The following is a 12,853-nucleotide window of genomic DNA, read 5'->3' as shown; positions in this document are numbered from 1 at the left end:
ATTGTGGAGCCGACCAGCAACGGAGCCGCAGCAGAGGGATGAAAGAGCCACATGCGGCTCCAGAGCCTCAGGTTGCTGACTTTTGTCTTAGCTGAAGTGACTTTTGAGGAAGCAGGACAGTTATGCTGAATTAAATCTGCAGTCCTAAAACACGGCAGAATTTTGCTTCCTCCCATTCTCTGGATATCAAAACCATAACAAAGGTAGTCCTCATTTAGTGAGAACCATTGGGACTGGCAACCCTGTCATTAAGCGAGGGATCACTAGGTGAAACCACAACTTTGCTTTTGATCTTATTTCAGCTTCTTCGGCTTTACAGACCTGCAAAGGTCATATATGGAAGGAATGGCTGTAAAGTTACTTTTCCATTACTTTCATAATCACAAATGGTTACCGCATGAGGCAGTTACCAAATGAGGACTATTTGCAATGGTTATAAAAATCTCACCTGAGTTTCAGGAGGTCAGGCCAATATTCTTCTTCCAGCAGGGAAGTAGGTTTACTGATAAGTATATTTGCCATTTTGTGTGGATTTATTTGAAAGCAAGCGTTTTGATCACAGGGGCAGAATATATACGCAAAGGAGTCCTTAGTGCCCCTTGAGCACGGCTGTTTGCTTGCAGAAGTTACCTAATTAGGTAACATCATCTGCGCTTGTTGGTATTCTGACATCCTAGCTTAATTGAGAATGCTAACTAATACAGCTGTGCCCTGTTTAATCTGGGATACACCCTAACCCCTTCTAACTTACTGGCAGAATACAGATAGTCTTCATGATTGGAATTAACAACATGCCAGTTGTTAAAACAGGTCGTGATATGACCAACCTCATTGGTCATATCAAGACCTGCTTAACAGAGGTGGGTTTCAGCAGGTTCTGACCAGTTCTGGAGAACCGGTAGCGGAAATTTTGAGTAGTTCGGAGAACCGGTAGTAAAAATTCTGACTGGCCCCGCCCACATCTATTCTCTGCCTCCCAAGTCCCAGCTGATCGGGAGGAAACGCTTTATTTCTATTTTAGAGAGTCATAAATTATGGTCATGTGACTGGAAAACTTCAAATGATCTGAAAACGAAGGCTAGTTGCGGAGTGTGATCACCAAAATGTGATCACGTGACTGCAGGGGAGACGGGACCTCATCACAAGTGCTCTGGGTCATAAGTACCTTTGGGGGAGGGAGGGGTGTCATCACTTCAAAGAGCCTTGGTGGCACAGCAGACTAAAGTGCTGTTAAATAGCACCAGCTGCCTGCAATTACTGCAAGTTCAATTCTCACCAGGCTCAAGGTTAACTCAGCCTTCCATCCTTTCGAAGTAGGTAAAATGAGGACCCGGATTGTGGGGGCAATAAGATGACTTTATATAAAAAAGAACACCGCTTGGGGGGGGGAAGCCCTACTAAGCAGGTATATACAAAAGTATAAAGGCTATTGCTTAACGCATTGTAAGCCACCCCGAGTCTCCGGATAAGGGCGGCATATAAATCGAACCAACCAACCAACCAACCAACCAACCAACCAACCAACCAACCAACCAATAAATAAATAAATAAATAAATAAATAAATAAATAAATAAAGGGTTGGTAAGCAACCGGTCACAAGTCAAGGACTACCTGTAGGACAGGGGTGTCAACATCAAGGCCCCGGGGCCGGATCATGGATGTAAGACATCCAGGTTTCTACCTGTTGGAGATTGGCAGAGATCATCCATGAGAAGAGCTTGTTCCCACTCTGTCAGAAATCCCGAATCCTGCCCGTTTGGTGCCGTCAGAATTCCCACCACGGTTTTCAACACTAAAGAAAAAAAGATTCTAATTTTTTGAAAAACATGTTCCTATCGCCCCTCTGTCTCCCCTCCGTGCCCCGAGGAAAAGAAGGACAGCCTGTTCCTCTTGTAACCTGTCTTTGCTTGGTCCAGGAAAAGCAGACCAAGGAGGCCCTGACGCGGAAGCAGCAGAAATGTCGCAAGAAGAACCCGGATGAGGAATCCAACGAGGCCCCCGAGCTCCTGAAACGGCCCAAGGAATACACCGTGAAATTTACCTTTCCTGACCCACCGCCTCTTGCCCCACCCATTCTGGGCCTTCACGGTAGGGTTTCTCCTTTTGCAGGGCAAATTGTAATGAAGGGGTTATTGTGTGGCCTGCCGGTGGCCTGCGGAGCGGGCAGCAGAGTCAGACAGTGAGGCGGTTGGGGAGGAACATGGGCCAGCCATGGGGGCTGGGGAAAGCTTGGGCAAGAGGTCTGTGTCGGAGGCAGAGAGAGGGAGCTAGACAGCAGTGAGTCAGAAGAAGAGTTGGAGCCCATTCCCAGTGTGCGCATGCGCAGAGCTGCCAGAAGACAAGAACAACTCAGAAAGCAGGGTCGACTCAGGAGTAAAGCCACACCTTGGAGGTGATTGGCCTCTCCCATAGGAAACAAAAGAGGAGTGAACAGAGAGGGGCTTTTGCAGGAAACAGTTCAGTCGGTTGTTGCCAAAGTGGAAAGTTCTGTTCGTGACTTTAAAAGACTCTGTGCCAAGTTTTGCCAAGTTTTGGAAACTAGTTATCTGGCAGCTTGCCAAACGAGAGAAGGTATGTTGAGAAATATTCCTTTGAAAAACCTTGCTGACTGTGAATGAACATAATTAACCATCGTGTAAATAAAAGGGGTTTTGCCAGGAGCAATTCCTGCCTCCTGCTTGTTAAGGGAGCCTAAGTCAGAACAGGGGTGTAAGGGAAGGATTAGGAGCCTGAAGAAGAGTGAGTGGGTTTGTTTGTTTTTTTAATTTGATTTGATTTATATGCCGCCCTTCTCCGGAGACTCAGGGTGGCTTACAAAGCGTTAAGCAATAGCCTTCATACCTTTGTATATTTATACAAAGTCAGCTTATTGCCCCCACAATCCGGATCCTCATTTTACCTACCTTAGAAAGGATGGAAGGCTGAGTCAACCTTGAGCATGGTGAGATTTGAATTTGCAGTAATTGCAGGCAGATGATGTTAATAACAGTGCTTTAGTCTGCTGCACCACCAGGGCTCTTGGGGAAAAGAAAAAAACCTCTTATCAGTTGTTCTGAACTCTGTTTCCTCCTCCTTCAAACATTAGAGGGGAGAGAGGAAAGTTTTAATTTCTGGCTGTTGCTAAACTACAATTCCCAGTGTCTTTTGCTCTGACCAGGCTGGGCATCTACAGGAGAGGAAGTTGAGCCCTTATACCTGGCAGCCATGTGATTTAAGTTCCTGCCTTGGTTTTTGCTGATCCCAGATGGCCAGGACAGGATTTTGCCCATGGATTTGCTAATGAATGGAGAAATAACTGGGGGAGATTGCCGTTGTTTCTTAGCTTCCCTGCTGCTAGAAACCTGGAGCAATAAGAAGAGTGTCTGCGTGTATCAAGGATTCTGTCTATAAGATGAGCATATAGTTAGTCCCTGACTTACGATCGTAATGGAGCCTGCTTATTATTTTTCTCAAGTCATGACAGTTGTAAAGTGGATCACCCCATATGACTGACCTGATTTTTTGACAGTTTTTATGATAGTTGTTAAGCGGATACCACATTAAGCAAATTCATTGCACGCTATGGAGTTTTGCCGAAAACCTGAAGTCTAAACCAGTTTTCAGCAAAAGTGTTGTAAATAGCAGTCACGTGACTATTGCCCACAGCAAACAGCCGTAAATGCAAGCCAGTTGCCAAGCAACTGTACTGTGGTCACGTGATTGGGGAGGGTGGGTGTCGGAACTTCAGAACCCGGTTGTAAGTACCTTTCGGGGGTGGGAGTCCGTTATCACTTCGGTTGTATTGGAATTGACGGGATGAGAGATCAGACACTATAGCCGTGATGGCGAACCTGTGGCACGCGTGGCAGAGGTGGCACGCAGAGCCCTCTCTGTGGGCACGTGCGCTGTCACCAGCTGCTCTTCTGGTTTCCGGTGTGCATGTGGTCAGCTGGTCTTCGCAAGTGCCAAAAAAACTGCCAAAAACAACCTGTTTTTGGCCATTTTCCGGCCAAAAACTGCCCTGAAAATGGCCCGAAAAACAGCCTGAAAACAGGTATGCACATGCTGGCCAACTGGTCTTCGGATTTCCGGCACTCCGTTCTGGACAGCATGTGCGTTCTGGTTTGCGCACTCGGTGCCATTAAGGTTCGCCATCACTGCACTATAGGATAGCAGTCGATGTAGTCTCCTGGTTTAGGATTCCTAAAGATTTCTTTTTATGTTGCTTTCCCAGCATGTTTGTAGCTAGTAGCCCTTGCTCAGAGGGAGAAGCTGCCTTCAAAATGGCTGCAACACATACACACTGCATGCCAGGGAGAATTTTCAAGGGCGGGGGGGGGGAAGCTGGCGGCATCTTCAACAGATTGTGGCAAGTTTGCAGCACTTTTCAGGACATAGGGTACTGATCTCTTTAAGATTTCATTATCTGCTAAGGATAGGGCTCCCAGGGCAGCTTGTATACAATCTGTGGGTCGGTTCAAAGCCAATCACGAGCCTTTGTTTTGAGACTCTCAGTCCAAAACTCAGGATCAAAAAATGGGACTAGGAAGGGTGAGCTAAAAAAAAAATCCCAACAACCTCATTTCAAATTCTAATTGTTCAATCGAAGCTCTGCTGTTTTAACCAGCTGAGCTGATTTTTTTTTTCCAGACTGGCTGTTACTTGCTGTTGTTCTATCTAAACTTTACTTTTGTGTTCTCAAGAAAACATCCCCCCCCCCTTTTGATCTTTATCTCTTTGCTTCTCTTTTAGCTGTGGACTTCAGTTACGAAGGACAGAAGCCCCTTTTCAAAAATTTGGATTTTGGAATTGACATGGAATCACGAAGTAAGTGATGTGGAAGGAGAGAAGGTCAAGTCTTCACGCTGACAGACTTCTGCATACGAGTATCGTTTGTGTTTCTTGGTTTCTGAGAGGGAAATACTCACCAGGAGTTTCTCCTTTTAAAAAATTTAAAAGCGCTGCAGCTGGGAAAAGTCACTTCTGGCTCCTGCTTTTGATTTAGCCCTCAACTTACCACCGCAAGTGAGCCCAAAATTTCCATGGCTAAACAAGACCGTTGTTAAGCAAGTTTGTCCCATTTTATGACCTTCCCTACCACAATTGTACAGTGAATCACTGCAGTTGTTTAAGTTAGTAACCCAGTTGTTAAGTGAATCTGGCTTCCCCTTTGAATTTGTTTGTCAGGAGGTTGCAAAGGGGGATCAGGTGAAACTTTTAACCATCATAAATATCAGACAGTGGTCAAGCATTTGAATTTTAATCACATGACCAGACGGGTTCTTCAGCAGTCATAAGTGTGAAAAATGGCCATAAGTCACTTTTTTCCAGTGCTGCTGTAACTTAGAATGGCCACTAAAGAAATGATCATCATTCGAGGACTACATGTATTGAAAGATGGCGGAGGGGGGGGGGGCGGAAATGTCAGATTCTTTAAAACTTAGTCTTCCTGGCACTATCTTGTTGCTAATAATAATCCCTTCTCTTCCCTTTTTCCTGCCTTTCAGTCTGTATCGTGGGCCCCAATGGGGTAGGGAAAAGTACACTACTATTGCTGTTAACCGGGAAGCTTACACCGGTAAGTACCATCTGTTCAAACTTTAGCTTCTCTTCGTGTGGATTGTCCTCCTGAGATTTCCTTTTCTCTGTTTTTGGGCCCTTTTTGACTGAGCCCTAGATGAGTGCAAGTGATTATTGGGGGAAGATTTTAGGATGAGACCATGAAAAATGACTTCTCTTTAATCTGATGGGATAGAATAGAATTCTTTATTAGCCAAGTGTGATTGGACACACAAGGAATTTGTCTTAGGTGTTTATGTTCTCAATGTACATGAGGAGAATAAAATACATTCATCAAGAATAAAAAGATACAACACTTAGTGATAGTCAAGGTTACTAATAAGCTATTAAATCGTACTAGGAAACAAATAAAAACAATATAATTGAAAGATACAAGCAACATGGTTATAGTCATAAGTGGGAAGAGATAGATACTAGTAAGGAAGAGACGAATAATAGTAATACAGTCTTAGTAAATTATTTGACAGTGTTGTGGGAATTACCGTATTTTTCAGAGTATTAGTTTTAATTAGCTTTTGGGGGGGGAAATAAGAAAAAAGCTGATTGGTGGGTGGATCGGCCTCCTGGAATACCCCCAATCAGCTCTTCCCAGAGGTGAATTTTAGCAACAGGTTCCTTGGTTGTGAGCTCTGTGCCTTGCTTTTTTTTGCTTTTTTTTTTTTCTGCCTCTGAAACTTCTGAAACTCTGTTTCAGAAAAAAACTTTTTTTCCTGCCTCTGAAAACCTCTGAAACAGAGCTTCAGGCAAAAAGCCTCTGAAGCTCTGTTTGGGGGGCTTTTTTTCTGAAGCTCTGTTTGGAGGCTTTTTTTTTTTCTTGAAGCTCTGTTTGGGGGCTTCTTTTCTGAAGCTTCGTTTCTGATGCTTTTTTCAACCTCTGAAACCTCTGTTTGAAAAGCTGGGCGGGGCTACATTTGGAGTATAAGACGCATCCAGATTTTCACCCTCTTTTTTTGGGGAAAAAGGTGTGTCTTATACTCTGAAAAATATGGTAGTTGTTAATTGCAATTAACTAATTAATTAATTGTTAATTAATTAGTTGTTGATTGCAAGGGAAGAGAACCAAAGCAATGCTAACTTCCTGTTTTTTTTTTCTTGTCATCTTTCCAGACCAGAGGAGAAATGAGGAAAAACCACAGGCTAGTAAGTATCGGTGAGATTTCAAATGGGATGTGATGGGAAGGCAGTGTACAATTTGAATGGGGGGCGGGGTGGGTCCTATATTGGAGTGGAAAGCAGAGCTAGCAGTCAGGGTAGGAAGTCTTTGGTCATAGGAAGCGGTGCACACATAGCAGTTGTAGCTTTGGGTTGGGTGTACTCTGCTTGGAGAGGGGATAGTTTGCTTGCGGGATATCCAATATACCTTTTGGTCTTCCACGCATTACCGTGTTTCCCCGAAAATACGACCTACTCAGAAAGTAAGTCCTAGCTTGTTTTTACACGTGCGCCCAATAATAATAATAATTTTATTGTTATTGTACGTGTATACACAGTACACCCATACAACGAAATTCACTTAACACCCAAAGACCAGGTCCAACACACATAACAATCCCCAAACACATTCCCACCCACCACAATTCCCCACCCCTAAACCACCCGAACAGACCAAGTAATACTGTCCAACAGCTCACTGAGGGTGGCTGTCAGCACTTCAACCTGCATTTACTCTAGTGCTGACATAAGAAGAAGAGGGGCCAGCTGGCAAGAGGACGCTTGACACTTCACCTACTTATTTTCATTGCAGATAATATCCCCTAGGAGATGAGAGGGAGGGGGGGCATTCCTGGGAGCTTAGGTAGTAGATATGGGGAGAGTGATTTGGAAGAAGGCCAATGAGACGCAGAGATTTGGGGAATAGAAAGGGAAGGTCTGGGGTCAGGAAGCCAGAGCTGGCTACGCCACAATCGGGGCCAGATTGTCGTGCTTAATAAAATGAAAGATTTCTTCAAAGACTATCTGTTTGGAAATGTAATTTATTTTATTTGAAGACAATATCGAAACCTGACAGTGGCCCTTTAGTTCATTGTTGAATGCAATTATAGCCCTACCCCCAAAAATAAGCCCTAATTAAGACCCTGCCCACTCCAGGGTGCACAGGTGAAAATGAAGCTGGTGGGGGGTGGAGCTCCCCTACTACTTACCTTCAGACAGTTGCAGCCAGGTCTCACACACCTTGGCCCATTTCTTCTGCAGCTGGCAAGGCTTTCCTGAAGGCCTCTGTAGCCGATAACAGAGCTCCTGATCAATCTGGAGCTCTGTTATCGGCTACAGAGGCCTTCAGGAAAGCCTTGCTAGATGAAGACGTTTCTGAAGGCCTCTAATGGCGAAAAAGAGGCCAGGGGCGACGTGCGCAGGTGAGGTGAGATAGTGGAACGAACACACACACACACACACACACACACACTGAAAATAAGACCTGGTGCCTTTTTTGGTGGCAAAAAAATATAAGACAGGGCCTTATTTTTAGGGAAATACGGTAGTATGTCTGCATGCACCTGCTTCTTCATGTGCTCAACTTGGCAGTTGAGACTTATTGTAAAACATCGTCACACAATTTGGAGACTGATTTCAGCACAGCATCATGCGTTAAATTAGAATTAGGCAACCTGGTTATTTCCTGCCTGACGGTTTAGATTCCATTTCACATCATCCCAGCTGACATGAGCCAGCGACAAGGGCTGATGGAAATTCTAGTCCAGGAAATTAGGAAGGCTTCTGACAGCCTTAACCTTGGCCAAAATGAATTGGTTGGAAGAGAGATGGAGAAGGTTTCAGAAGCAGAATGACAGAAGGCACCCTGCAATGCCAGCTGTGGCAGGTGTGAATGATGTGAGTTAAGTTTCAGTGGCCGTTTCACCCAATTTTTCCTCTTTTTTTTTTCTCCTGGTAGAAAGTTGGCTTCTTCAACCAGCAATATGCTGATCAGCTGAACATGCAGGAAACAGCCACTGAATATCTTCAGCGCAATTTCAACCTGCCTTATCAAGATGCCCGTAAATGTTTAGGGCGGTTTGGTCTTGAGAGTCATGCCCACACCATCCAAATTTGCAAGCTGTCTGGTATGGGACACCTTTCTTTGGAGAAGGGAAGGGTGGATGGTGGGCCAAGAGCTTCACAAGGAAGGACAGGGGCTGCTAGCATAGCTTTCTCCACCTTGGCCTGTTCCAAATGTGTTGGATAATAAACGTTGTAGCTAAGCACACCTGGGGGGGCACTAAATGTTGGAGTTTTAGTGATTAATCTGTGTCTTGAGCAAGACATTAGACGCAGGCTGTAGAAAGATAGGCCAACGCTGACAGCCTTCAAAGGGGGCTTGGTGGGTTCTTAAGATGCTCAGAAGCTCTGATCCCTGTTTATACTTCCAGATGTCCTTTCAAATTCTGATGGGGAAGATGCTGTCTGCATCAGTTTTGAGGAAGCAAGCATGTTTTTGCTAATCTTCTAATTCCTCCTTTCTCGCCTTTGTTTTTTTCCTATTACCAGGGGGACAAAAAGCTCGCGTAGTATTTGCCGAATTGGCTTGTAGAGAGCCAGACGTCCTTATTCTGGTGAGTTTATCTACAATCATCTATATCAGTGATGGCAAACCTTTTCAGCACCGAGTGCCCAAACCGGAACACATGTGCATGTGTGCGCGCCGGTCTTCGGGTTTGTGGCATGCACATACACACTGGCCAGTTGGTCTTTGTGTGTGCCGGAGCACTGGAAACCTGAAGACCAGCTGGCCGGTGTGCACAGGCCTGTTTTTTGGCTGTTTTTTGTGCCATTTTTAGGCCGTTTTTCGGGCCATTTTCTGAGCAGTTTTCAGGCCATTTTTGGGGCCCTTTTCGGGCCGTTTTCTGGCGCTTCAGCGCCCACGAAGATCAGCTGGCTGGTGTGCATGTGCACACTGGACACCAGAAAAGCAGCTGGCGACAGCACATGTGCCCACAGAGAAATACACGTGGCACGCATGGCATAGGTTCACCATCACGGATCTATATTGAAGCCTGTGGTATTTTCCCCCAGCAAACCCAAATCCTCGCCTTGTCTCCTTCTGCACCAGCAGGTTTCATAGGCTATCAGCATCATTCTCCCATTGTGGAAGCTGAAGAGAAGCCAAAGTGTCCTTAAATGTCTCTTCCTTCCCTTTCCCCCAGGATGAACCTACGAATAACCTGGACATTGAATCAATCGACGCCTTGGGAGATGCTATCAACGACTATAAAGGAGGTGAGCGAAAACTTGTTGGCTCTGAATTCCAGTGGTAATAATACGTGATATATGCACCTCTGCTCGCTCTTCTTACCACTATGCTGTCCTTACAAATTTGATAGGTGGTACCAGAAAGTAGAAGGAAGGGACCAGGCATTCCTAAAGTGACATTGGGTTTGTCCTATACCCATGATGGCAAACCTATGACACATGTGCCATAGCTGGCACTTAGAGCCCTCTCTATAGGCATGCTACTCGTCGCCCTATTCAGCTCCACCACGCATATGTGCACACACTTTCTGCTGACCAGCTGATTTTTGGAAGGCGGGGCGCATGCGGGAGATGCACACGCATGTGCAGGGGTGGTCGCACGGGAGTGTGGGGACACACACATGCACGGGGATGAGGGCAGAGTGCAGAGGGTGCGATCTGCCCACCCCAGCCCGTTTTTGGGCCCAGGATGCTGCAGGGAGGCTTGCTAGGCCAAAAACGGGGGGGGCAGGGGGGTTGTGTGCACATATGCGGGGGGTGGGGGAGTTTGGAGGGGTCCCATGTGCATGTGCGGGGGAGTGTGGAGGAGTCATGTGCGCATGTGCAGGAGGGGCGCATTTCATTATGGGTGCCAGCACGCACGCGCAGAAGCTTTTGGCACACAGCGAGAAAAAGATTAGCCATCACTGTCCTATCCTGTCCCATATCTTGCCTTTGTTATTGTAAATCCACTTTGCTCTATCCTATCACTTGGCAGGATGGGAAAGACTGAGAATGAAGGGCACCGTCTTAGTACCTAAGAATGATACGTTTCTGGTCAAGTCACCATGAATGCCAGAACTAATACATTTGTAGGTCAGGGTTGATGAACTGAATAATTTGTACATAAACACAATTGAAGCCGCAGTGCCCAGCCACACCGGGCTTTGCTGCAGATCTGGAAGGCAGCACCCCCAAAATAAACAGGGCTAAGACTTCACATTTTGAGGGGTTTTGAGGATTCTTGGTGATTCCTCAAGTACTTATGTTAACCATTCATTCCCCCAAGAAAGAATAGAAAAAGTAAAGATAAGCCAGATTTTTAGCCTTGCTCTTTCCGGTGTTCACCGAAGAAACGATAGGTTATATTTTTTTGCACCCTCAACCTAAGATATTTGATGTCTTAAGAAATAATTGCTTTTTAAACGATTAGATAAGTTTGGAGGAGCTCATTTGGGAGAAAAATCACCAGTTTGCCTTCCTCTGCTTTAGAAACCACTTGGCAGATGGTTGGCTCATGTTCAGTTCCGAATGGCAATCTCTGGACAACTCTTGAGTGCACCCAAGGAAGAAATTTATTTTTTAAATGGGGGTTTGGAGGTCTTGCTTAACCCATCTGTCTTTTCCAGCGGTGATCATTGTCAGCCATGATGCTCGGCTTATCACGGAGACCAACTGCCATATGTGGGTGGTGGAGGACCAGACAGCCAATCAGATCGATGGTGACTTTGAAGACTACAAGCGGGAAGTGCTGGAAGCCTTGGGTGAAGTCCTGGTCAATCGACCAAAAGAATGAGGCGGATTGAGGAGCGGGAGTCACCAGAACATGCACAGCCTGGTTTCCATTTTTTTCGGTGGAAACTCCGCCCTCTCAAAAATGTAGGGCTTTATTTATGTGACACGGAGGGACAGATCTGAACGTATGCAAGGAATTAAAAACTGTTGATTTTAACTCTTCTTCCCTTTCTCTCCCACCTGCATGGAAAGTGAACGTCTCAAAAGGTGATGGGTGGGTGGGTGTCCCATCATGCCTCCCCCGCCCCCGAGCAGACATCTTGGAAGACCACTCTCACTTTACACATCTCTCTCCTTTCCTTCCACTATTTTTAGGAATAGTTGGAACACAACATGTAAACTTAATAAATTAAAATGTGGCCGTCGCTCTTGTGGATGGAGTTCCCTGATTTTTTTTTTTTTTATAGTTTGGTCAGTACAGGTAGTCCTCGACTTACGACTACAACGGAGCCCAGCATTTTTGTTGCTAAGCAAGACAGTTAAGTGAGTTTTGCTCCCGTTTTATGGCCTTTCTTGCCGCAGTTGTTAAGTGAATCACTGAAATCGTTAAGTTAGTAACACAGGGGTTACTGTATTGAATCTGGCTTCCCCGTTGACTTTGCTTGTCAGAAGGCGATCAAATGGTGATCCCGTTGCCCCCCGGGACACGGCGACCATCATAAATATGAGTCAATTGCCAAGAGTCTGAATTTTGACCATGAGAATGCTCTAACGGTCATAAGTGTGAAAAATGGTCATAAGTCACTTTTGCTATAGTGGTGAATATCTGTAGCTCGGGTGTAGGATGAGGATGAAGGCTTGTTCCCCGAGCTTGTGGGTTGGTTTCTGAACGTTTCATTACCAGGCTAGGTAACATCTTCAGCGGAATTGAAGGGATGTTGGTGTCAGTGTTGTTCTGTTTATAAGGGCTCAGGTGTGCGTGTGTGAAGTAAGGGTCTTGTGATGAGTCAGCTTTGAGTCATCTGTGGGTCTTGTGATAAGGAGATTACCTCAGGTCAGGGTCGTTGGGAGGTGAACTGGTGTGTGTGTGAGTGAGGGGGGAGGCGAATTCCATGAGTTGGTTAAAGGTTGATGCTGTCTCTGGATGGTCAACTCCACTGAAGATGTTAGCCTAGCCTAGTAGCAAAACGTTTGGAAACCAACCCACAAGCTCGGACAAGTCACTTTTTCAGTGCCGTTGTAACTTTGAGCGGTCGCTAAACGAACTGATGCAAGTCAAGGACTACCTCTTCAAGTTGCACTGTTTGGCGTGCATCGTTTTCAGTCAGTGGAGGACACCCACAATAAATTGGTGGAGAAAGCAAACAAAGCTCACCATATTCAGTACACTACCTCAAGGGATGCTTTTTTTTCCCTTCAGTTGGGAGAAACTCAAGAGGACAGTGAAAATGTATAGAGATTGTGGATTGTCCACTTCTGCAGCTTTCGAAGATAGGACAGGTCCCTCTCAAGAATGGTTTAATACACTTTCTTGTAGATCGCAGAAGGTTGAATTCAATGATCCTTGTGGTCCCTTCCCGTTCCATGAGTCTTTGGTTCTTTTGAGTCCACTAT

General features: G+C 45.6%; 1 protein-coding gene across 2 annotated transcripts in view; it reads left to right on the top strand.

The window, feature by feature from the left end:
• The window catches only part of ABCF1 (ATP binding cassette subfamily F member 1), a 43,581-nt gene extending 31,917 nt beyond the window's left edge, over positions 1 to 11,664 (top strand). For both annotated transcript variants that reach the window (XM_060691304.2, XM_034421625.3), the window contains exons 21-28: positions 1,918 to 2,089; positions 4,733 to 4,807; positions 5,488 to 5,558; positions 6,668 to 6,700; positions 8,451 to 8,619; positions 9,044 to 9,108; positions 9,700 to 9,772; positions 11,134 to 11,664. In XM_060691304.2, coding sequence (XP_060547287.1) covers positions 1,918 to 2,089; positions 4,733 to 4,807; positions 5,488 to 5,558; positions 6,668 to 6,700; positions 8,451 to 8,619; positions 9,044 to 9,108; positions 9,700 to 9,772; positions 11,134 to 11,300 — 825 coding nt within the window. In that variant the 3' untranslated portion in view covers positions 11,301 to 11,664. The remainder of the gene's footprint in view (positions 1 to 1,917; positions 2,090 to 4,732; positions 4,808 to 5,487; positions 5,559 to 6,667; positions 6,701 to 8,450; positions 8,620 to 9,043; positions 9,109 to 9,699; positions 9,773 to 11,133) is intronic.
• Positions 11,665 to 12,853: the final 1,189 nt, after the last annotated feature.

Source organism: Pantherophis guttatus, chromosome 2 (genome assembly GCF_059756535.1).
Source record: "Pantherophis guttatus breed Tessera chromosome 2, ASM5975653v1, whole genome shotgun sequence".
Taxonomy (NCBI): domain Eukaryota; kingdom Metazoa; phylum Chordata; class Lepidosauria; order Squamata; family Colubridae; genus Pantherophis; species Pantherophis guttatus.
This window is presented reverse-complemented; position numbering and strand designations above follow the sequence as displayed.